Source organism: Bradysia coprophila, unplaced genomic scaffold (assembly GCF_014529535.1).
Source record: "Bradysia coprophila strain Holo2 unplaced genomic scaffold, BU_Bcop_v1 contig_232, whole genome shotgun sequence".
Classification (NCBI taxonomy): domain Eukaryota; kingdom Metazoa; phylum Arthropoda; class Insecta; order Diptera; family Sciaridae; genus Bradysia; species Bradysia coprophila.
The window spans coordinates 14,013,291-14,039,731 of record NW_023503493.1 but is presented as its reverse complement, the minus strand read 5'-3'; the positions used below and the strand labels follow the sequence as shown (position 1 = coordinate 14,039,731).

Here is a 26,441-nt window from a genome sequence, read left to right as displayed (position 1 = left end):
ATCATAAAACTATGCTGTGGTTATGAGTCGGTTGCCAACCTTCAGACGCGATGTTTCTTACTACAAATTGTTCGATTATTCTAATTTATCATAAAACTATGCTGTGGTTATGAGTCGGTTGCCAACCTTCAGACGCGATGTTTCTTACTACAAATTGTTCGATTATTCTAATCTATCATAAAACTATGCTGTGGTTATGAGTCGGTTGCCAACCTTGAGACGCGATGTTTCTTACTACAAATTGTTCGATTATTCTAATTTATCATAAAACTATGCTGTGGTTATGAGTCGGTTGCCAACCTTCAGACGCGATGTTTCTTACTACAAATTGTTCGATTATTCTAATCTATCATAAAACTATGCTGTGGTTATGAGTCGGTTGCCAACCTTTAGACGCGATGTTTCTTACTACAAATTGTTCGATTATTCTAATTTATCATAAAACTATGCTGTGGTTATGAGTCGGTTGCACAGCATAGTTTTATGATAGATTAGAATAATCGAACAATTTGTAATAAGAAACATCGCGTCTAGAGGTTGGCAACCGACTCATAACCACAGCATAGTTTTATGATAAAAGCTCAACTTTCTTGTAAGACAAATATTACGTTGCTTGTTCCTGTCTTCTTTTGCTATGCATAAAAAATGCATATAAATCGACAACATATTTTTGAGGTTGATAAATTTGTCAATTTTACTTTTGTTTTCGAGATCTCAAAATTGTTTCTTCCCCCGAAGTAATCCATGAATCGTCTGTATTCAATTCTTTTTGCATTTAGAAAAAGTTGCATTGAATGCAAACAGAATTGAATACAGACGATTCATGGATTACTTCGGGGGAAGAAACAATTTTGAGATCTCGAAAACAAAAGGAAAATTGACAAATTTATCAACCTCAAAAATATGTTGTCGATTTAAATGCATTTTTTATGCATAGCAAAAGAAGACAGGAACAAGCAACGTAATATTTGTCTTACAAGAAAGTTGAACTTTTATGTGAGACAAAATATTACGTTGCTTGATCCTGTCTTCTTTTGCTATGCATAAAAAATGCATGAGAATCGACGACATATTTTTGTGGTCGGCAATTTTGTCAATTTTTATCTATATTTTTATAGTATTGACTCCACCCACATTTTATTTTATATAGAGATTCTTTTGAAAAACACCCTACCGAAATAGAGGTTTTACCACGTCAAATGGAATACCAATAATACCATTAGCAGCCTTTATGGTAATTTTGCAATAACATTAAGAAAAAAAAGGTATGGAATTATTCGCAAACTTCGGTGAACGTACTACTTTATTTTTTTCCATTACCCTGCTAGGTGTCTTGACTAGTGGTTGCTAGAAATCTTGAGCTGGTTCTTGTCAGGCTACAAAGAAATCCTCCACTATGACATCTGATCCTTCTATTTTAATTGTTTAGTGTTTTTAAGAATGTTGAACAAACTGTAAGAGGATTTCAAAATCTGCAATAAAAAATTACTGCAGTCAACAATCTGCATGTTACAATAAAGAAATCTTTGCCTACCCTAGTAAACGTTTCCAAAGTCAACGGATACAATTTACCGATAAGCATCACATGCGATCGCTTCAGATATTCACCGAAAATGATAATGCATTTCTGGGTCGAATGTGGTTGCCCGACCCATTCAGATTCAAACAAACTGTATGTAAGACCACAACTCGACTGCATAATCTCATTCCCAAAATACGTTATCATAAATAACTCAGCAATGTGAAAGAAAAACGTATAGACGTGAACTATACGTTCCGCAGAGTTGTCACTAATGTCCTGGAAAATAATCGAAAATTGTAATGACATCAAAACTGTAGGAATTGGTTTTGATCACACGAATGCTAAGCAATAAATTGAACAGCAAATGCAGATGCCACTGGTAGCAAATTGCAGTAGAAACAATTTTGAAAAAAAATCTTCCACTTCGCCAATCAACCTTTAAACAAAAAGTGAAATATTTTCAACAAGTGACAGCCAGTATTTGACATTGGTGGTGGACGTGGACGTACCCCCTTAAGTGAAGGTGACCTTCAATCGACACCACTAAGTCCTGATAAAAAATGGCATGTTGTTCCTTTTCCAACATTTTTACTTTACCACCACTTCTGATTCGTCCCATGTTTCTGATCTCCATTCCCAGAATTTTGTATCTTAAAGAACAGTGCAGCAATAAATACCAAACTATAACGGAAAACGCCATTGCCAGGAATGTTATGGCATTTTCGCTAGTGAAGAAAATGTACGCAACCCAAAAACCAATTTCACTATTTTTCCAATCCAATGGAAACGCAATATCCACAATAAGAGATTTCTTGTTTCCAATAAAGGGGAAAACTGAACATCCCAATGTACCAACGATAGTAGCACATGCAAATACATTCACGAATTTGTTGAATTTTTCCACTTTGTCATTGAAAAATGCGAACTCTTCATCATTTCGAATTGAGAAGACACAAATTCGATTTAGCAATCGAAAAATTTGCTTTTCTTTCCAAAGCAATATGCAAATTTTAATCGTCAAAACTAAGGCAATAATTGATGTTTCCGCTAAGAAAACACTCTCATCTACGGTTTCATCTGTAATTGCTCCAATCAACAGTGAAGTGAAAAACAGCAGGTAATAGATGCAATAGAATAACTTCAGTCTGAGTTGACTAGCTGTAGGTCTGTCTTCTCCATGCCAAATGCCAATACGACGAAAGAAAGAAATCATTTGATCGACCCGCTTATGAATTCGAGTAGAATGCATCCTTGAATTTATGATCGTTCCGTAGGTATTGAGTGATAAACGTCTGACTGTATTGTGAAACCGCTGATTTGTTTTCTTTATGCTTTTAGTGTAGAACCTTACTTATTCCCTTGACTGAAAGTCAGGGTCTTACACCAGAAAATACCGAAAAATGTGGGTAACAAAAAGGTTCACTGTGATTGAAAATGTATGCGATGCAATGAAAAACGTTAAATGTGGGTAACAAAAAATCGTTGAAGGCACGATAGCTTGAGTAATTTTTAACCAATTTGGATGAATCTTTTTTTTAAATACGTGGAATTAAAGTCCCGAGGCTAAGTTCGAAGATGGGCTATGTAGGACTAGGGATCTGGAAGCTATCCTAGAAAAACAGGCTTTTACACTGTTGATCATATTAATTAAAAAGATTACTTGGATTACTTTGGTAATCTGGGTAAATCATATAAGTTTGTTTTCGACGTGCATGAAACTATTAGGAAAAATAATTTCATCATTCGATGCCCATCTTTTAACGTGTAAACATCTCTTGCTAGTGAACTACTAACATCTTGATAGTTGACTATCTTTGACTATCAAATTTGATAGTTGACTAACAACTTGATATTTGACTATCAAATTTGATAGTTGACTAACAGCTTGATAGTTGATTATTAAATTTCGATGAAATTTCATTGTGTTTTTAGGAGATACGACGGTTTGACACAAGATAGACGATATAGTAAATATATATGTATTAAATTTGAAAAGTTTTTAAAAATACATTTCGAAAAGTGTCAGTCAAGGGACCTGACCTGTCCAAAAGGTGGGACCTAGTACAAGAAATCCCATCGCTTAAGGTAAAATAAATACATGAAATTATTAGAATCAACCGCAGTCACATTGTCGTCTGTCACATATATCCTTTGTGTCGTCTGCTAATTAATTATTCAGAATCATTACGTAAGCTGTTACTGCCGTATAAAGTTTTCGGTTTTTTTAGAGTCGATCGTTGCTTATCGAAACCGGTTTTGTATAGGACCCTTTTTTCGAGAAAAGCCATTTTTATGAAAACCTAATAAATATTATGCACCAGGCTCGTATCATTTTTTTTTGTATGGACTAATATTATGCATCAGCTCGGAGAGAGAGTTTGGGTTTATCTTTGCATAGACGGTGTGGATTCGACATATAAAAAATTATATTTGGAGGCTATTTCCCAATGAGCCAACTATAAGGTAAGCGAGGGTATAGCTGACCGTGCAGGTGTATAGCTGACCAGCTACATTATTTATCAGTTTTGGAAAATAATTACAAATGAAAATACGCAAATTAACGTTCTAATTAATCTTTAGAGCCTAAAGATTAATTTTTTCATGAAAATAATGCGATTATTATGTTTACTTATTTGATAAAACCATAAAATGAAACCAGTGCACCATCTCAGTACAAAGTTGCACAATTCTTAAGAAAATCGTAAGATCGGTGTGGTCTAATTTAAGGTTTTTATTGACAAAAGAATTATTAACGGACAAAGTTTTGGTGTTTTGAGGTAGTAAATAGTTCGACAATTAATATGATTAACATAAATAGCGTCTAAAGTTAATATTTGATTAATTACATGGTGGTCAAAACATTGCATCAAAAATATGCCATGTTTGTGTAGTTGACCGCACCAAATTCCGTACATTTTTCTTCATGTGACAAATTCACCTTCCATGTGCAATGTTGTGTACAAAATGATGTGATGAAAATTCGTTGATATTTTGTGTTTTTATGCGTTTTTATCATTGAAATTGGTTAATATCAGTGAATTAAGAGTGAAAATGTGTCGAATAATGCGAAATTATTGCGAAAAATGTGAAAAATGTCTTAATTTTGTAGCGGTCAACTACTGCAACAAGACTGGTCAGGTATAAAAACATCCGTTTTTTAGTGGTCAGCTACTGCATCAAAAACAGTGCTTCAGTAAAATCAGTTTTTTACAATAAAAATTAATTAATTGTCAATATTTCTGATATTCTACGGAATGGGAACAGATCAAATTAAATTTTGACGAAGGAAAAACTTAGCTTCATCGAAATCATCCTGAGATACTGATGACCAAAGTTGAAAAATTGCTTAGCCGGTCAGCTACTACCTCGCTTACCTTAGTAGCACACATGAATAAAATCACAAATTTGATGAATTTTTCTACTTTGTCAGTGAAAAATTCGAACTCTTCATTATTTCGAATCGAGAAGACACATATTCGATCCAAAAACCGCATAATTTTCTTCTGTTTCCAAATCAACATCCAAATTTTAATAGTCAAGACGGTGAGAACAATTGATCCTTCCGCTAAGAAAATACTTTCGTCAACGGTTTCTTTTGAAATTGCTCCAATCGAAGTGATAAAAAACAGGTAGTGGATGCAATAGAATGATTTCAATCTGAGTTGACCAACTGTTGGATTGTACTCTCCATGCCAGCCAAGGTTCTGAAAGAACCAGGTGAGGGAAACTCTGTGTTGATCACGAAGGCGGTGACACACAAATTGAGTTCAGCGGCTACGAAGTTTCTATGAAAAAGGCAACGTAACAAAAACAAAATTCCGAATTTTCCTAAAAAAACATTTTCTTCAAGTTGGTTTCACACACAATCTATACTGAGTATGTTTATCTTAACCTGGTTCTTTCAGAACCTTGATGCCAGCTACCGATACGATGAAAAAGAGAAGTCATTTGATTGATCACTTTATGAATTCGAATGGAATGCATCCTTGAACTTATTAATATTTAACAGCAGACGGTTGATGGTATATTGAAACAGCTCATTCGTATCTAGGCATGGGCGATAATGAAAATGATTATCGATAATTATCAATTATCGATAATTATCGACTTTTTTTATCGAAAATTATCAAAAAAATATCGATAATCGATAATTATTGATATTTTGATAATTATCAAGATATCGATAATTCGATATATCGATATTTCTGTCCGAAAATCCGATATTTGTCGATATATTCCGATATATCGGTATATTATCATGAATTTTCAGATAAATATCAAAATAGCGATATTTTGATAATTATCGAATTTCGATATTTTGATAATTATCGATAATTATTAAATTATCGATAACGATATGATTAATCGATTATCGATAATTTCTTTCGATTGATATTATCGATAATTTTGAACGCCTCCCATCCCTATTCGTATCCTCCATATTTTCAGTACAATAACTCTGTGATCCAAGAAATACCTTAGCTTCAGGTAAATCATAATGATATATAAACACAACAACCGCAGTCATGTTGGCGACTATTGTGGTCATGTGTTGTTTGCATGTTAATGTTACTAAATTAATTTATTGCCTGCCCCATGCGAAAATTGACTATTACACGGCTGTATATCCCCTGCGAAAATGATCCATTACACTAGGACACATTTTGGGTTCTTTTGACTTTGACAGTTCTTTCAGGTAATGAAAATATTCGCTTTGTTTTCGTTTTGCACCTAGTAAACCGAAATATGAGAATTGTCGGTGATATCACATTACTCAGAATATAGAACTGTTACTGAAAAACTAAAATTTTTCATTGTTGGGTTTCTTTAGTGGTAATTGAAAAACAAAAATTTTACCACAAATCTATTTGTTTATGTTTTTTTTTTCGACTAGAATGAATTTAATTTATTTCTTCAAATTATTTACAATACACGTAGTCCTCACGTATCATTTATGAAATTGTTTTTTTTTAGAAACAATATTGGAACGTATGTAATTTTTGAAATCAACATTAAAACCAAAAAAAAAATTATTTCACAGAACACAGACACCAAGAAAAAGTATTCGCGATGTTTCTTGAAGCATTTCAAGGAAGTAAAGTCATTTGACCAATTCAATAATTTCACTAAGTTTCACTAAGATAAATATACAAACTGAAATTAAAATCAATATTCAAAAGCACAATTTTATCTTTTGTTACGTTTTTAACGACACTAAAAATTGAAACTAAATTCTAGAACGACGCGACGTAAAAAAAACTAACATTAACTGAGTGACAGTATTGAATTTTTCCAGTGATGATGTAGGTTTGTTCCAAGTAACTCTAAACACGAACTTTGACAACCCGAACAACAACAATTTCATCCACAGCAACGTCGCTTACGTGATATTTCATACAAATCGAGCAACGTCGCCTACCCAGAGATATTATTGAGGTTATGGTTCTGTGGATGAAATTTTACAATTCATATGGCCTTAGAACAAACCTATGATTTCAAATAAAATATCCCTTTAGCCAATGAAAGTAAATGGATAGGTATGGCCAAACGTTCAAATTTGTTCTAGCCGGAGCACATACGGATTTGCATGACGCCACCTCAAACGAACTCATTTCTAGTGCAAATTTCCACTAGAAATGAGTTCGTTTGAGGTGGCGTCATGCAAATCCGTATGTGCTCCGACTTGTATGGACTGGCCGTACCTACTTATCTACTTTCATTGCCTTTAGCGAAGTGTGAGCCATTGCTATATTTTTGATGTGGTGGATGTGGTGTTTAGTGTTAACGAGCTTTTCATAATTTTTTTTCGAAACATTCATAGTTACATCATTATCGAGTGATTGAATAAGCACTGCAAAATTTAACTATTGAAATCAGAAATAAATTAATAAAGAAAATTCGATCAAGTCCTAATATGAAGGAAAGGTTTTCCTTTGAGTTCGAACGACGGTAGATAATACGTAATTCGCGGAACAGCCGTGTAATAGTCAATTTTCGCATGAGCAGGCAATAAACCAGAATACGTACAATTTTGAACTCGCAAACTCACTTGTGTTTTTGAGCAACAAGCTTCGGTAACTGTTTACCGAAGCTTGTTGCTCAAAAACTTACTCATGAGTTTGCTCGTATCACAAAATTGTGTCCTCGTGTAATGAACTACTTTCGCAGCATCCAACCTAATCTACTATTATTCAAACGTATTACCCGTAAAGCCTGCACTGTGTAAAGCTTCTGATTTTTTTTAGACTTGTTCAGAACTGTCGCAGATACTTGTGACGAGAACTGAGGATTGGCATAAGAAAAGAAAAAATGCCGAAACAACAACATATAGAGAACCTTGATATCAACAAGGTTCTGTTAGAACAGGTGAAGTCACCCACAAAGGCGCGTGACACATAAATTTTGTTAGACACACTTAGTTAAATGGAATGAAAAGAAAAAGTGAAGCAAAAAATCTATTTATATTTAGTTGCCATTTCACATAATCTGTATGAGTATTTTTAACAAAATGACTTTAAATTGTCAAAATTTGTGTGTCACCGCCTTAAGTGCCCATTCCACTTAAAAAAAGTACACCGTGAGAGAGCCGTTAGAGCGCCGTGAGAGAGCCGTTAGAGCGCCGTGAGAGAGCCGTTAGAGCGCCGTGAGAGAGCAAACTGTCAAATAAACAAAGAAAAATTGAAAAAATTCAATTTTGTCTCTCACACGGAGTACTTTTTTTGGTAAGAGGAAACTAAGCATTACTGATCAATTCAGAGCTGTTCTGTTAGAACCTTGGAGTTCAATACCAAAATTCACACCGTGTAAGTGTGCCTAAAATTTGAATTTCAAGTGAACGAGTCGATGATAAAGTGAACCGAATAATACATTTCAACGCTTCCTTACGGCGTGAATACATGTGATAAATTTTTGACGTAAGGCGATATAAATCGGTATATGCAGTCTCTTGACTATCTAGGTCGTCTATAATTGTAAAAAGAGTAGAATTCCAAGGCGTATACCGATTTATCTCGTCCAATGTCAAAAATATCTCTAAGTGTTGATTTCGCATTTTTAATTCGATTTAAGTTCTTTAGTCTCGTTAGTCGAGTTGTCTTTTTTGTTTTGTATACTTGACCTAAAGATTTTTTTTTAAATTTTAAGATGAACTTAAACTCCTCGTGAATGTTGCTCGAAGTGAATATTTTGAATCGATCATCTTCAAGTTACGGTACTTTCAAACGTAACCTCAGATTAGTTAGATTACTTTCGTTGTGTTTTATTACAAACTTTTATGTCGAAAATGAGCTGCCATTTGAGGTTTAAGTTTGAAATCATGTGTAGTGGATGACATTTCAAACGGCCTTGAAGATGATATATATTGATAAAAGCCAAACCATCCAATCTATAAAAACTAAGTGGCAGGAGCGAGGAGCGGCTCATTTTTGAATCGTTAAATAAGGGACCTAATACACTATATGAAAATGAACTCAAATGAACATTAATTGAAACACTTTATTCGCAAAAGAAGCACTCCTGGCTGGTTTACTTTACTCTGCCGTGGTTTTAACAGTGCAGATTATTCTGATTTTTTGTGAGTTTAGAGATTCATGTGCAAAGGTACATGTCCGGTTTGTACGAAAATCCAACCATTTTTTCGTTGTCATGCTGTATTTTCGATATTTTTTGATATTCGACACAGCATAGCACTGTCAACCATTGCATGAAAAAGAATAGCCAACTTTGATTGTCGTCGAAGTCAGCTTCGGTGCTTGAGAGTGCTATGGTTAAAGGCTTTCACGCCCAGTTTATGTCTGGATGGGATGGCATGTCGTAATTGTTGGCAAGGAATAGAATATCCGACACCACACGCAACTTCCTTGTGGGATGCAAGGACCTTTCTCCGTTGAGACAGGAAACCATTGATCTTGACAGACATTATGGAGTAGTTGAATTTCGCTAGAGCATGTAAATAACGTAGATATCTTTAATCCTACGAATATAACAACTTAACAGCGCAGTGTGGTCGACTGAGACTCGCTTCTCAACCTCAATGCATTTAAAACAGGCGTCCCACTAAATTTTGCCTTATAAAAATTTCGGACATTTTCTGCAAAAATTTCGAACATTTTTTTTCTAATTTTCACTAAAGTTACGCATTAGAAAAAGTCTGTAAGTCATTTAAGTCCATTCCACCAACAAATTCTAAGGTTTTATATGAGATGAGAGAGATGACATTTTTTTAAAAACTATACTTTGACCTGTAGCTGTACAGATCATAAACCTGAATAGAGGGCTTGAAACCTTCACGAAAAGATAGTGTTAAAGATGTAGGTTAACTAATGCATGTTGCGGAAGAATAATATCTGACATGATTCTGAGGTAAGGGTTTGTAATAGATCCCATATAAATTTCGTCAAACAAACGAAAATCTAGATTTGGTATTTTAGTATAAAAATTCAGAAAACAGAAATCCAGATCTTCATTTGTCAAACGAAATTCTTGTGAATTCAATTACAAACCACAACTCCCGAATCAGAAACATGTCGTATTTCAACCTTGCGAGACTGTATGTTTAAATAAAACCAGGTTGAATACGGGTCAGGCTTCTTTTCGTTCTGAGAAAGCTGAGAAATGCTGAGAAATACATTTTCCTCGCATAGAATAATTTCCTCAAATATGTGGTTTTTAGTCAATACACTTCCTTCGTCGACCTACACAATTTGCATGTATTTCATCTAAGGATGGAAGAAATAATGATCACAAGCAAGGTTAAAATTTCGATGCGCCACAGGCGAATCTTGTAATTAGTTTCCATTAAACCTGTTGGAATTTTTGTCTACTTTTCCTACTATTACTTCAAAAATTCGATCATATTCTCCCTTCTATTCGAAATTTTTTAATGTCGACTATACTAAAAAAATGCTTAAAAAAGATATTGGAGTCAGCCAAGATGTGACGCAGGAAACTCTTAACGTGGCTGTCTTTTAGAGCTACAGCTATTTTCTAACATATTCATTCGCTGCGCTCACTCGTTATATTATTATCTTAATATTGATTTATTGATTTTCACTCGAAGGAAGAATTGTAACATTATGCCCGAGTACCATAATCAGAAAAACAGGATTTTTTTTTTGAGGAAATGAATGAAAACCAGGTCTAGAAAATTAGCTGAGTTAGTTATCGTGTTCCATAGGAAAATAAACAATGAGCATATCGGTTTTTCGAGAACTACTCCCAGACCATTGAGCTGATAACGCCCATTTAAAAACTTGACCTGAGGAATTCAGTTCTCCATCGAACAAAACGTTTTTGAAAATCGATTTAGATTTACTCAAGTTAAAAAAATATTACACATTTAACGTTTCATATTTCCACATAATTTTCAATTATAGTGATCGCGGTACCTATACACATTTTCCGGTATTTTCTGCCATAAAGACCCATATGACTTATAGTCAAGTGAATAAAAATTTAGGGACAAAGTATTGATAGACTGAAAGTTCAATTAAAAATTCTGTGAAGCGCGCCGCACGCAATTTTTTTGAAAATGAGACTTTTATAAGTTTATATATTTAATTCTGGTCAGGTCTTGAAGAATATTTCGGACATTTCGGACAATTTCGGACAAATGTGTAAAATTTCGGACATTTCGGACAAGTGGGACGCCTGATTTAAAACAATCTGCAATGAACTGACGTATAACATGACTAACGCAAAATAGCTCAAAATCTATCAGACTTTTCTTAGTCGGATTTTTTTCGACTCTTTCACCCTCACGTAGGGTTATGATTTTGATTTTCAGAAATTTATTTGGAGGTATTCCTCGACTCCCTTAGCACTTTCCGGTGTGTCTAAAGTTGACAAGCCGCAATAACCGGCAACGTTTGGGTTACAACTGCTGCTAATTGAGAGAGTGAATAAGAAAATTAAGCAAAAAGTAATAACAACGAAAACGAAAAAAATTATTTGTCACCAGAATTGAAATTGGATGAGACTCTACATTGGCCTCGCCCGCTTTCAGTGCTAATTGTTTACTCAATGTGCTAAAAACATTTTTTTTTACAAGTATGCCTTAAGGCAATTGCTAAACGAGTCTACGGCTAATACTAATGTATATTCTTTCCCCATCTAGATCTGGGATTGCTAGAAATATTTAACTCCTTCATTTCAGGATATACATCGGAATGCTCACTCAGAGAGCTCTGCATTTTTAATGTTTGGTGTTTTTTAAGATGTTGAATAAGCTGTAAGACGAATTCAAAATCTGTAATAAAAAAAACCTTCAGTCACCAGATGCAGCAAAATTTACAATCACCAATTCCGTACCCTCATAAATGTTTCCAAAGTCAATGGATACAATTTACCGATGAGCATCTCATGCGATTGCTTCAAATATTCACCAAAAATGATTATGCATTTATTGGTTGAATTCGGTTGCTCGACCCATTCGCATTCAAACAAACTGTAGGTAAGACGACCACTTGACAACAAAATCTCATTCCCTAAGTATGTTATCAAAAACAACTCAGAAATGCTATAAAATAACGCATAGGCATGAACAACGCGTTTCACAAAGTTAACACTCGTAGCCTGGAAATTAACGGAAATTTTAATGATTTCAAAGTTATTCGGAATGAATTCATACAAATGCCAAGCAATAAATTGAACCGCAGATGCAAAAGGCACTGGTGGCGAACTGTAGCAGAAACAATGTTGATAAAAATTCATCTAGTTCGTCGATTAACCTTTTAACAACACGAGAAAGTTTTAATAGGCGAGAGATAGTATCTACATTCGTAGCCAAACCCTTAGACTAAATACATATAGACTGGCAATACGTAAACCTAAAACTGAAGTATAAAGTAAACCGATATTATCAATAATCCATACGAACCAACGTTGGCACCGATTTTCGAGTACCATATTCACACTATTACACATTTCGTATTTACTTTTGCTTCAGTGTGAAGGGCCACTCTATTACTATTTAGTCTAAGGCCATACCTCCTTAAATGAAGGTGATTTTCAATCGACGCCACCAAGTCTCGATAAAAAGTGGCACAGCGTTCCTCTTTCGATATTTTTACTTTACCGCCACCTGTGGCACGTCCCATGCTTCTGATTTCCATTCCTAGAATTTTATATCTTAAAGAACACTGCAGCAACAAATACCAAATTATAACGGAAAATGCCATTGCTAGGAATGTTGCAACATTTTCGGAAACGAAGAAAATGTACGCGAACCAAAATCCGATTTCACTATTCTTCCAATCCAATGGAAATGCGATATCCACAATAATAGACTTCCTATTTCCGACAAAGGGGAAACTCGTATTTCCCAACGAACCAACGATGGCAGCCCATGCGAAAAAAATCGCAAATTTGACAAATTTTTCCACTTTGTCATTGAAAAATGCGAAGTCTTCATCATTTCGTATTGAGAAAACACAAATTCGATTCAGCAATCCCATAATTTCCTTCTGCTTCCAAAGCAACATCCAAATTCTAATAGTCGAAACTCCGGTAAGAATTGATGCTTCCGCTAAGAATACACTTTCATCTACGGTCTCTGTTGAAGTTGCTCCAATCGCAAATGAAATGGGAAAAAGAATGTAATACAGGCAATATAATGACTTCAATCTGAGTTGCACAATTGTAGGCATGTCTTCTCCATGCCAGATGCCAATACAACGAAAGAAAGAAATCGATTGATCGATCACGTTATGAATTCGAGTGGAATGCATCCTTGAACTGACGAGCATTGAGTAGCAAACGGCTGATTGTATAATACTGAAATGGCTTTTCGTTTCCACTACCTTGCGAACCCAGAAAAATTTACCGTCGCTTTTTAGGTAAATTACAGGAAATTATATAGATCAACCGCAGTTGCACTGGTCGTCTTTTGCAATCGCAAATGTTGTTTGTCACCAAATTAATTATTAAGAATCATTACAACTAACGTATCGCTGGTGCATCATCGACGGGCGTTAGTAGAGCTCGTGACGCAAGTCCGGATGCAAGGAATAGTTTCAATCTCGAGCTATCTACATCGAAATCTTTAAAGGTAGAGAATTTACATAGAAAATCTTTCCTTACTTTGTTAGTTACTTCCAGTTTGAGAGAAAACTCCTTTTTTACGAATCACCTGTCAGTTTGTAAAACAATTGCCTGCTACTTCGAGTGACAATAAGTAACAAAAGCTTTACTTTTCCTCACTGAGTTGAAAAAAGTAAAAGTCCTGTTGCCTTTATTGAGAAAAACATCCTATGTGCACGATGTTTATTGTCACTGAGGTAGGCCAACTCAGAGAAATAATATGTTGGTAAAATAGAATGCTTACGTGACAGACCACAGACGTGCCAACTTATCATTTCGCTGGGTATTCTGGATACACGAAAAGATTTTTCGAAGATAAACAAATTGATGCTGCTGAAACCAACATCGCAGTACTTGCATCGCAACACTACTTCAAATGTGTAGTTGGTGTACAGATACATTATTAAAAGAAGTTTAGGTGTAGTAAAATTTAGGGATTTTTTAAAGTCCGAAGGACGATCGATTACTTCACGAATTGAACTGGAGAGGGATTACTACATCAGTTCTCTTTTTTCGATTCTGGTTTAACTCTACCGATAGAGTACGATTCACTATTTCACTGAAATTTCATTCCAGAGTCCTGGAGTCACCTGCTATACGATGGCATGTCCGTCGAATAAAAAATTATTATTTTTCTGTTGACATTGTCTTCGTTGAAGCGACATCTTTCAGTGAAATAGAAGAAAGAGAACTGATGGCGTAATCCCTCACCATCTCTCGATGAACTTTGAATATTCAGTACAAAAAAATAGGTTGATCTCGTGTTGAAACGACTCATTCGTTACATTTATGTGTTTTGTTACCTCTGGCATGCAAGAAATTATAATAAATTATATGGATCAACCGCGGTCATATTGTCGTCTGTTGCGGTCAAGTGTGCTGCTTGTTGCCAAATCAATTATTCAATAATTACGTATGCATGCTACAATGCTACATTCGTATAAAGTATCGATTTTTTTTGGACTCATCTGAATCTGGAATTTTTGTGAATTGTTTTACATCTTTTGAATTTACGACGTAAAACAGAATCTCAGCAGAAATTTTGTTATCTAAATTTATACTGAACCAAACTGAACTGAAATTACGCCACAATTGCGTATACAAATTATATAACAGTTTAGTGGATTTTTTCCGATAAGAGCCCCAACGATCGGGTAACCTCCTCATACATACAACCTTGGAAATACCATCGTATTTCTAAATAGGTAAATTACACTAAATTATATGGATCAACCGCAGTCATATCGTCGTCTGTAGCCTCTGTAGCGCTCATGTTTGTTGCGGTGGCCAAGGTAATTCAGAATTATTAAAAATTTCGACCATTGTGATTGCATAGCATACACATGGATGAGTCAATTTTTCGATTATTATTCTAAAAGCGCGTCAGGATCTTTATGTTTTATTATTGCAATCTATATAGATCTAATTTGCATTTGAGCAGAGAGATGCTAAGATGACGGCAGCTCTCTGGCAGACAGGTACCGACATGGTGCTGGAAAAAATCCATTCGGTTTACAATAAGATATTCGACAACCAACAACATTGACTAACTCAACAAACACGTGGATAACCTGCAACTGAAACACATGAAATTGATTTTGTGATTGTCGTTCACTTGTAGGAAGCCAGCGGAAGTGAGCTGGAAAATGTGATTACCTTTTATTCATGATCCAGCAACTCCTAAACGTTCCTATAGATTTTCCTACATTTTCGGCTATAGGTTAATAATGTTCCTGGAGGTCCGCAATGCCATTTAACAGCCAATTTGCGTCTTTGTGTAAAGAAAATTTTACAAAAACAAATTGCGTTACAAGTGGCAGATGTTGAGGAGACTACTATTAAGAAAATGGCTAAAATAGGGAAAAATATGTACTAAAAGAATGGAATTCTATGGGAAGAAAGTCGAATCATCTGCAACTATGCGACGCAATTTTTTTAAATTTTCTTTTCAAATTTTGAGTCATTATTTGTTGATAAATTATTTTGTAAGTAAGATAATGGACTTGTGTCACATTTACATTTTTTGACTGATTATATTAACACTTTCTACGAAGTTATTCTAGAGGAAAACAAGAGCCATGTCCCTTAACTGTATTTTTTTCAATAGATTTCTGATTGTTTGTTCCATTTCTTCTGTTCATCCCACCCCCACCTACTACATTATGTATGATACATTTCATTTCATTTATTTCATCATATTCAAAAATACTATCCATCATGATCAGCCAGAGAAATGATAAGTTGGTACGCCAACTCATCATTTTTCTGTGATCAGCATAACTGTAGCTTGTATATTTAAACAATTAAAAAAAAAATACTCCATAAGAGTGGCGACTCTCATTTATTTTGTTCCATTCGTTTTCTGAATTAAGGCTGCGAGCGCACTTACGCCGTTTAGCACTCCGTTTACGAGTGAACAATGGAAGCTCCTCCCACTTTCCATTGTTAAAACGTAAACGGAGAGCTAAACGGTGTAAGTGCGCTCGCAGCTTAAGTCTAGTTTAAGTTACATTAAAATGATGTTGTATACTCATCTACATTTATCACCATTTGTTAGCATAGCCATAGTTTTAAGCATTAACATTTAAATCATCTTACATATCACTAAACTTCATTTTTTTATTGCTTGGTGCTAGGGTATTAATGACTGCTAGATATATTGAGCTGGTTTGTGTCAGGATACATTGAAATCCTCCACCAGTGGGCCTCGTGGGTCTAGAGGCTTCATTTTTATTGCTTAGTGTTTTTTTAAATGTTGAACAAGCTGTAAGATGAATTCAAAATCTACAATAAAGAATACTGTATTGAGTAAAGGGACATATCAATAAAGCAAAACACCCACCCTGGTAAACGTTTCCAAAGTCAATGGATACAATTTACCGATTAGCAACTCATGCGATTGCTTCAAATATTCACCAAAAATGATTATGTATTTCTGGGTTGAATGTGGTTGTCCGATCCATTCGGATTCAAACAGACTGTAAGTCAGTCGACTGCTCGACAACATAATCTCATTCCCGAAGTACGTTATCATAAACAACTCAGCGATGTGGTAGAAAAACGTATAGACATGAACCACACGTTCCACAGCGTTTACACTAACATCCTGGGAATAAATGGAACATTTTAATGATCTCAAAGTGATTTGGTTTGACGTTGATGTACGAAAGCCAAGCAATAAATTGAACTGCAAATACAGAGGCCACTGGTTGCGAATTGGAATAGAAATAATTTTGATGAGAATTCTTCCAGTTCACCGATTATTCTTAAAAAAAAAAAAAATGAGCATGCCACATATCTGATACATGTGGACATAAATACTCTCTTAAATGAAGGTGATCTGCAATCGACACCACTAAGTCGTGATAAAATATGATTTGTTGCTCCTTCACCGAAATTTTGTCTTTATCGCTACCCATGATTCGTCCCATGTTTCTTATATCTAGAATTTGATATCTTAAGGAACAGTGCAGCAATAAATACCAAATTATAACGGAAAACATCATTGCCAGAAACGAGTAAATCATTTCGGCAACGAAGAAAATGTACGCCAACCAAAATCCAATTTCACTACTTTTTCAATCCAATGGAAACGCAATATCCACAATAAGAGATTTCTTGTTTCCAATAAAAGGGAAAACTGAACATCGCAATGTACCAACGATAGTAGCACATGCAAATGCAAATACATTCTCAAATTTGATGAATTTTTCTACTTTGTCAGTGAAAAAGTCGAACTCTTCGGTATTTCGAATTGAGAATACACAAATTCGACTTAGCAATGCCATAATTTGCTTCTGTTTCCAAAGCTAAAGCAATGTTCAAATTTTAATCGTGAAAACCGTAGCTAGAATGGCTGCTTCCGCTAAAAATATACCTTCGTCTGTAATGGCTCGAATTACCTTAATTTAAGATTGAAGCGAAGAAAAACAGGCAATTACAGACCAAGCAAAACAACAATTAAAACAAAATTTATGTTTTTAGTGCAGGACATTTGGACATTTCTTATACAAGATTAGGCGACTTTCCCTAAATATATCAACCGCAGTCATTGTGTCACCAGTTGTGGTCGAGTGCCATACGTTTCCCAATTAATTATTCATAAACATTACGTACTTAGACTTATTCGTCTGTATAAAGTTTGTTTTTTGTAGATGCATCAGAGCGTTTAGATTTTGCATAAGTTTACATTAGCTAACGCCACTTGCTATACTCTTGCCATTTTTCGCGCTGTTTAGGTCCAAAAACAGCAGGAAACAGGAAAATAAGCCGCCTTCTTGAGACCCATTATACGTCTATTACCTCTGCTTCAGGTGCATACCTAACTTTCTGGCGTAAAAAAATTCTCGAAACTTATTTAGTATAAAAACCGGGGCGATATGTCAAATTAAAGGACTAATACGAATTAGATTACTTAAATTTAAGGAAAATCGGGTTGGGTCGATCAGTATCTATTGGTGAGAAAGCAGCGTGCTTGTGGAACGGTAGCTATTGGCCTCAGCGTGAGAAAAAAAGCATGTTTTGTGTGTTTTCTTTAGTTTTCATAGAATAACTTCAGAAGAATGTGTTCGACAATGGTCAAATGATTGATAATTTGACTCGACCAATCAAAAAATTTACGGTCTTTGAAAATTAGGTTCCTGTAGGGGGAGTCAGAAAAACAGCGGATTTATCTTTTTCTGCAATTTACATACGAAAATCTTCAGATGTGTTTAATAAGTTGTTGTAAATAGTAAGCGAAGTAAAAGTTGTAGTGTGCACATTCTTTCAGTATAATGTATGGTCTAGTGATTACTAAAATCGGGAACTGTTTCGTGTCAGGAAATACATTAAATTCTCAACCAGAGCCTCTGCAACCGACATTATTTACTGTTTAGTGTTTTTTAGAATGTTGAACAGGCTGTAAGACGAATTTAAAATCTGCAACAGATATATAACTGCAGTCACCAAACGCAGGAAAATTTACAACCATTGACGCTGCACCTACCCTAGTGAATGTTTCCAAAGTCAACGGATACAATTTACCAATAAGCATCTCATGTGATTGCTTCAAATATTCACCAAAAATGATTATGCATTTCTGGTTTGAATGTGGTTGTCCGATCCAATCCGATTCAAACAGGCTGTAAGTCAGGCGATTACTTGACAACATAATCTCATTCCCCAAGTACGTTATCATAAACAGCTCAGCAATGTTGTAAAAAAACGTATATACATGAACCATGCGTTCCACAGCGTTTACACTAACATCCTGTAAATAAATTGAACATATTAATGACCGCAGTGATGTACAGATTGCTGATGATCATACGAATGCCAAGCAATAAATTGAACCGCAAATGCAGAGACCACTGGTGGCAAATTGTAATAGGAATAATTTTGATAAAAAATCATCCAGTTCGTCGATTATTCTTTAAACAAAATAAAATAAAATTTTTGATATAATTTGGCATACATATTGACGTACTCTCTTAAATTAAGGTGAGTTTTAATCGATGCCACTAAGTCCTGATAAAATATGGTCAGTCGCTTTTTTTCCGACATTTTTACTTTACTGCCACACGTGAGTCCCATGTTCCTTATTTCCATTCCCAGAATTGTATATCTTAAAGAACAATGCAGCAATAGATACCAAATTATAACGGAAAATATTAACGCCAGTAACGATAGAACCATTTCGGTAAGAAAGAAAATGTAAGCCAACCAAAACCCAATTTCACTACTTTTCCAATCCAATGGAAACGCAATATCCAAAATAAGGGATTTCTTGTTTCCAATAAAGGGGAAAACTGAACATCCCAATGTACCACCGACAGTAGCACAGGCGAATGCATACACAAATTTGATGAATTTTTCAACTGTACCATTAAAAAATTCGAACTCTTCGTTATTTCGAATTGAGAAAACACAAATTCGAATTAGCAATGCCATAATTTGCTTCTGTTTCCAAAGCAACATCCAAATTTTAGTCGTGAAAACTATAACAATTATGGATACTTCCGCTACAAAAATACTTTCATCTACGCTCTCTTTTGTAACTGTTCCAATCAAGAATGAAGCAAGAAAGAACTTGTAATAGATCCAATAGAATGACTTTAGTCGTAATTGTCTAGCTGTAGGCTTGTCTTCTCCATGCCAAATTCCGATACGAAGAAAAAAAGAAATCATTTGATCGATCACTTTATGAATTTGAATGGAATGCATCCTTGAACTTATGGGACGGTTGAGGATATTGAGGATATTGAGTAACAAACGGCAGGCTGAATACTAAAACAGCTAATTTGAGTGCTTGATGGTTTTATTAGAACACGTTTGATGTCCAAGAAATGCCGTAGCTTCAGGTAAATTACAATTAATTATGTATTATGTATCAACCACAGTCCATTCTGTTGTATGTTGTGGTCAAGTGTTGTATGTTTTCAGATTAATTATTTAAAATTAGAACTTAAGTAGTTTCCAGTTTCTTTCAATTTTTTTAATTTAATTTAATTTGGAGTTTTACAAAAGGGTTGAGTCCAGTGGGATGATAATTTGCTGGGAGATAAAATGCTGTTTCGACCTCCGGATACAGTGGGTACATTTTCATAGTAGCTTCTCACTAAATTTCGAAATTTCCATCGAACTTTTATTGTAAATTTTCAAATTACTAGTTCAATCAGAAAATTTACTGCTGTCTCGTGTAACGGACCAGTTGAAACGACTGAAAATAGTCGAAACAGCATCTTATCTCCACTTTCGCTTCACGCGATCCATGGAAAAGGGAAGAGTAATTATGCTCTGTTTGTTTGTTTTGGTGTATTCGTTTGAACTTAATTTTTTCTGCGTATTAGATAACACCACCCCTGGAATTAGTATGTTTTCCAAGTAAAATAAAGTTTTGCACCTTCGGAATATTGAGTGAGTGACATTACAAAACAAGATAAAAGGACACTAAACGAATCATTAAATACTCACTATCTTGTTCTGTAATAATTTTGTCATGTCATGTTCCTGTTAACATTCGATCTACAGACACGTTCATAGCTCGTTGCGATTTTTAGACCCGTACGAAGTACTGGGGTCTTATAGGTTTACGCATACGTTTGTAACACGTCGAATTGGACTCCCTGAGTAAGGGGAAACCTATTGTGGTTGTCTAGAGATGCCAAATCCGCGAAAAAAAAATGTCCGTCTGTCCGTCTGTCTGTCTGCACGATAACTTGAGTAAAACGCATCCGATTTTGAAAATTCTTTTTTTTCCCGTTTGGTAATGTCAAAAGACAGGCTAAGTTCGAAGATGAGTGATTTTGGATCGACCCCTCCCGAGCTGTGGCCCAATAAGTGCTTTACGGTTTTTCGAAGATATCTCCGGACATTTAAACGTTAAACTTGTAAGTGATACGTCAAATAAAAGGTATTTACAATACCGATCGACAAAAAAAAAGTTTATGGAAATCGGATGACCGACTCGTGAGTTAGACCCCTTGGTGTGGAACAGGCACAGGGCGGCAAGCAGTTTTTGCTTGTAGGTCGGCCACATTTGAACATATTTCGTCTGTTTTAGCTTTATTAGATAGGTATTGACCGTACCAATCAGGGAAAATTTTTTTTATGAAATTATGTTCTCCGGAGCGTGAGCTAGGTCTCTTGGAGTGAGCTCTTATCTGGCTACTCGGAAGTACAGTGAACGTGGTGTATTTTGACAATATCTCGAGTAAATTTTGACCGAATTTCATGAATTTTTTTTTGTTTGAAAGGTATTAACGAATGTAAAGCGTCGGTACTATTTCCGGTCTCCTAACAAAATGGCTGCCGGCGGCCATATTGAATTTTAGTAAAACGATATAAAGTGGGAAAAATGATGCTTAGAGAGTTTCTGTTAACATGGAAATAATGTGTTAAGTGTGAGGGGTTTCAGGGATTCCATATATGGACATCTATATATACCTATATCTGTATATATATTGAGCTATATACAGGCATATAGAGCTATATAATAGCATATTCCTCTGTGAAATGTTTATTTACAGTGAAATATAGTTAAATATAGCGGTATATAGCTGTTTAAATAGGAATTTATGAAATTTGTCTTCGTACGGGGCTGTCTATATTGCCTCCGGCAATTTAGTTGTATATGATAACAAGGCAAAGAGTGGATAATGTAAGTGATTTTAAAGGGAGAATAGTTTTTCAGCAGAGAAGAAAATGAAGTAAGAGAAATGAAGAGTTTCACATTAAATGCTTTTGATACGAATAGGTGTTTCGTACGGGTCGGCGTTAGCTATGTTTTATATGAAATTTAATCAACGTGGCCTACCACCCCTCGGTTTGATGTCTAACATACCTAAAACCTAAACCAGCTTGTTTCTGATAAATAAGCATATAACAACATGTAAAATTGGCGGAAAAAGACTATATAATTGTGATAAGATGTAGTGGGAACTTCATGAGGCCTAATGCAAAACATTGTGGAAGGCCTTTGCCAGAAATAGTCAAACTTCTACGTTGCAATTTCAGCAGGATTAATGATTCATTTCAATCCATAGCGTAGCGGTGTTCCAAAATGATTGCAATCGAGTCGATGATTATCGCTGGTGTGATAAATGGGTATCCTTTTTTAAAATTCTTTTTTGCTGATTTCATGCAGACAGGTGCTGATGTATCGGATAGTCGAACTTTCCCATATGTGTTGGATGTAGATCTTCTAAATATTCGTTATATTTTCGTTGAAACCTGAATAAGTAATGATGGGTGCTTGCCCCTACCCCAACTTCAAATAATGCGTCTTTCACTCTCACCTTTTAACAGCACCTGTCCTTCGAGTTATTACTTGAAAACAGTTTTCACAGTCCTCTATCATGCCTTCACTATTAACCATTTTGCACCGAAAACAGTGAACTCTCCTGAACTGAAAAACGACTAGGAAAATGAAGCACCAAAAAATTCCATGTGCGCAAAACTTTATTTCCAATAATTGTGCCCTCCTTATCATGTACATGCTACTAGTCGGTGCTGAATACTAATTTCAAATTCTTTCTCGATTTCAACTGATTTGAGATTGCTAGATATGTTAAGGTGACAGAATACATTGAAATGCTCAACCAGAGAGCCTCTGCATCCTCCATCTTTACTGTTTAGTCTTTTTTAAAATGTTGAACAGGCTGTACGATGACTTCAAAATCTGCAAAAAAAAGTTACTGCCACCAAACGCCCTGAGTCACCAACAATTCCGTACCCTAGTAAATGTTTCCAAAGTCAACGGATACAGTTTACCGATTAACATCACATGCGATCGCTTCAAATATTCACCAAAAATGATTATGCATTTCTGGGTTGAATGTGGTTGTCCGATCCATTCGGATTCAAACAGACTGTAAGTCAAGCGACTACTTGACAACATAATTTCATTCCCGAAGTATGTTATCATAAATAATTCAGCAATGTTGTAAAAGAGCGAAATGCTGTGAACCATGCGTTCTACAAAGTGGACGCTAACATCCTGAAAATTAATCGAAAATTTTAATGACTTCAAAGCTGTAGGAATTCGTGTTAATTATACGAATGCCAAACAACAAATTGAACCGCAAATACAGAGACCACTGGTAGCGAATTGTACTAGAAAAAGTTTTGATAAAAATGACTCCAGTTCATCGATCAATCTTTAAAAAAAATTTAAAAAAAAGTTCAAAGTCGACAGAATTTTATATACGTAGACATACCCCCTTAAATGATTGTGAGCTTCAATCGCCGCCGCGAAGTCCTTATGATAGATGGTTTTTTGTTCCTGTTCCGAGATTTTTACTTTATCGCCGCCTGTGATTCTTCCCATGTTTCTCATTTCTGTTAATAGAATTTTATACCTTAAGGAACAATGTAGCAATAGATACCAAATTATAACGGAAAACGAAAACGGCAGAAATGTCAGAATATTTTCGAAAACGAAGAAAATGTACGCCATCCAAAATCCAATTTCACTATTTTTCCAATCCATGGGAAAAGCAAAATCCACAATAATTGTTCTCTCATTTCCAATAAAGGGGAATGCTGAATTTCCCAATGAACCAACTATAGTAGCGCACATGAATACATTCACAAATTTGATGAATTTTTCTACTTTGTCAGTGAAAAATTCGAACTCTTCGTTATTTCGAATTGAGAAGACACAAATTCGATCCAGCAACCGCATAATTTGCTTCTGTTTCCAAATCAACATCCAAATTTTAATAGTCAAGACGGTCAGAGCAATGGATACTTCCGCTAAGAAAATACTTTCATCTACGGTTTCTTTTGTAATTGCTCCAATCGAGGTTGAAGTGATAAAAAACAGGTAGTGGATGCAATAGAATGACTTCAATCTGATTTGACCAACTGTTGGCTTGTCCTCTCCATGCCAGATACCGATACGATGAAAAAAAGAAGTCATTTGATCGATCACTTTATGAATTCGAACGGAATGCATCCTTGAACTTATTAACGTTTAACAGTAGACGGTTGATGGTATATTGAAACAGCTCATCCGTATCCTTAATATTTTCAGTACAATCCAAGATATACGCTAGCTTCAGGTAAATCATCATAAATGATATATAAACACAACAACCGCAGTCATGTTGGCGACTATTGCGGTATGTGTTGTTTGTATGTTAATGTTACCAAATTAATTATTAAATAATACATGCCGCGTAATTTACGTGTAAAGCCTGCACTGTATAAAGCTTCCGATTTTTTAAAGACTTGTTTAGACGTGATATCAACAAGGTTCTGTAAGAACAGGTTAAGACACCCACGAAGGCGCGTGACATGACACATACATTTTGACAAATAGCAACACACTTCAATCATGAGTGGTACTCTAAATAAGGTACTGAAACTGAACAGTGTATCGAACAAATTTCAGACAATTTTTTCATACAAAATAGTTGGCAGCTGTCATTAACAGCACTTTTGCTTGAAGTGCGTTTCAAATAGAGAATTTGTGACAAATAGACAAATTTTGTTAAACACACTTACTTACAAATTGTATGAAAAAAAAACTTGAAGCTAAAAATGTATTTATATCGAGTTGACATTTCACATAATCTGTAATGAGTGTTTTTAACAAAATAGTCTAAATTAGATAACATCTTTATTAAATAGAGTTGGTATTTACACATAATACTATGTCATTCAAAACTTATTGAAAATATTTCGTTTGATGTTTTTTGTTCTCCAATCACTTCATTAGTTGTAAAGGTGGTGATGTAAAATTCGCAATGAATCTTTTAAAATTTAAATTAAAATTTCGTCCAAATCCAAATCCAATCTATAACGAGCCGTCAGAACAGTCGGAGCGTTTGCTGCGACTGAGCCCCGTACAAACCCGTACATCTATTGCGTACGTGACCCTAGTTCGTCCGTCGCCCTACTCTTACCGTAAGCCTACTGCGCCCGTCAACGTCGGTAAAGTAAAATTCTTATGAAATGTGTACGTCTTAAAAATTGCGCATAGCGCAATTACGAAGCCCCGTACGACGTTCCTTTCAAATGTAACACAAATTTCGAATTGACCTAAAATTAAGTAAGTATCATTTTCACAGATTTATATTGATTTTACAAAATCCAAAATGGCGGCCGACGGCCATTTTGTTAGGAGGTGGAAAGTAGTACGGCTGCTTTACATTCGTTAGTACCTTTCAAACAAAAAAAAAATATGAAATTCGGTCAAAGTTTACTCGAGATATTAACAAAAAACACCACCTTCACTGTACGGCCGAGTAGCCACATATAAGCTCACTCCAAGAGACCTAGCTCACGCTCCGGTGAATCGAATTTCATAAACTTTTTTTTCCCTGATTGGTACGGTCAATACCTATCTAATAAAGCAAAATCCATCGAAATCCGTTCAAATTTGGCCAACCTACAAGCAAAAACGGCTTGCCGCCCTGTACCTAGTTCACACCAAGGGGTCTAACTCACGAGTCGGTCATCCAATTTTCATAAACTTTTTTTTTGTCGATCGGTATTGTAAATACCTTTCATTTGACGTATCACTTACAAGTGTAGTGCTTAAATGTCTGGAGATATCGTCGAAAAACAGTTAGGCACTTATTGGGCCCCAGCTCCGGAAGGGTCTACCCAAAATCGCCCACCTTCGAACTTAGCCTCACTATTTTGACTATCTTTCAGGGATTTTTTTTTTTTTGAAATCGGATTTGATTTACTCAAGATATCGACGTGACAGACGGACAGACGGACAGACAAAATTTTTATTGTGGATTCGTTATCTATGAACATAGGCAAACACTTTGCCCTTATACTGTCTACTTCGAATTCCATCAATTACACACGGCATCGTAATCCTATAAGCCCCTTCGTACTTCGTACGGGGCTAAAAACTAAGTGGAAAAATCTGTGAATACAGTGCAAATTATTCTGAGTTTTTGGTTTAGCTTATGATTTATCAGACGAACTATTACTAAGTCTAAGTTTAATTTAAATTAAACCGATTTGAAATAATCCTGAATAAATAATAGTATATTACTTCCGAGGTTCCAAGTTGTGTATTTGATAAGTGGGGTGTTACAGCCCGACCCGAAGGGGAGGGCTGTATTCCCCACTTGTCAAATAACAACTTGGAACCTCGTAAGTACAATGCTTTACGTGATTAGGCAATGTAAATGAAAATGAAACATGCCGTAACACGTAAATTCATTTATCCACAAAGTTTAGAGATTCATTGACAAGGGTTCATTTGATTTTTTTTAGAAATATTTCTGACAGTCAGTTTTGTACGAAAATCCAACCATTTTTTCGTTGTCATGTTGTATTTTCGTACAAGCCTGACTGTCAGAAATATTTCTATAACATTTTTTTGATATTCGAC

The 26,441-nt window shown here is 35.2% G+C and overlaps 3 protein-coding genes across 3 annotated transcripts in view; 2 read left to right on the top strand and 1 right to left on the bottom strand.

Moving 5' to 3' along the window:
- LOC119077216 (odorant receptor 43a-like) overlaps positions 1-26,441 on the top strand; it is a 456,342-nt gene that overhangs the window by 172,010 nt on the left and 257,891 nt on the right. The window lies entirely within an intron of this gene.
- LOC119076842 (putative odorant receptor 71a) overlaps positions 1-26,441 on the top strand; it is a 439,431-nt gene that overhangs the window by 170,763 nt on the left and 242,227 nt on the right. The gene's annotated exons all lie outside the window — the stretch shown is intronic.
- LOC119076844 (putative odorant receptor 71a) lies at positions 22,707-24,050 on the bottom strand. Its single transcript, XM_037183848.1, has 4 exons — positions 23,299-24,050; positions 23,139-23,238; positions 22,815-23,078; positions 22,707-22,760 (listed from the first exon to the last, which is right to left on the bottom strand). The coding sequence occupies exons 1-4, from the start codon at positions 24,036-24,038 to the stop codon at positions 22,707-22,709; spliced, it is 1,158 nt and encodes a 385-aa protein (XP_037039743.1). The 5' UTR covers positions 24,039-24,050.

Coding starts and splice junctions, on each gene's coding strand:
- LOC119076844 (XM_037183848.1), bottom strand. CDS start 24,038: ATGCATTCCGTTCGAATTCATAAAGTGATCGATCAAATGACTTCTTTT. Junction 23,239..23,298: donor GCTCACAATCATTTAAGGGG/GTATGTCTACGT, acceptor TTTTTTTTAAAG/ATTGATCGATGAACTGGAGT. Junction 22,761..22,814: donor CTTTGGAAACATTTACTAGG/GTACGGAATTGT, acceptor TTTTTTTTGCAG/ATTTTGAAGTCATCGTACAG.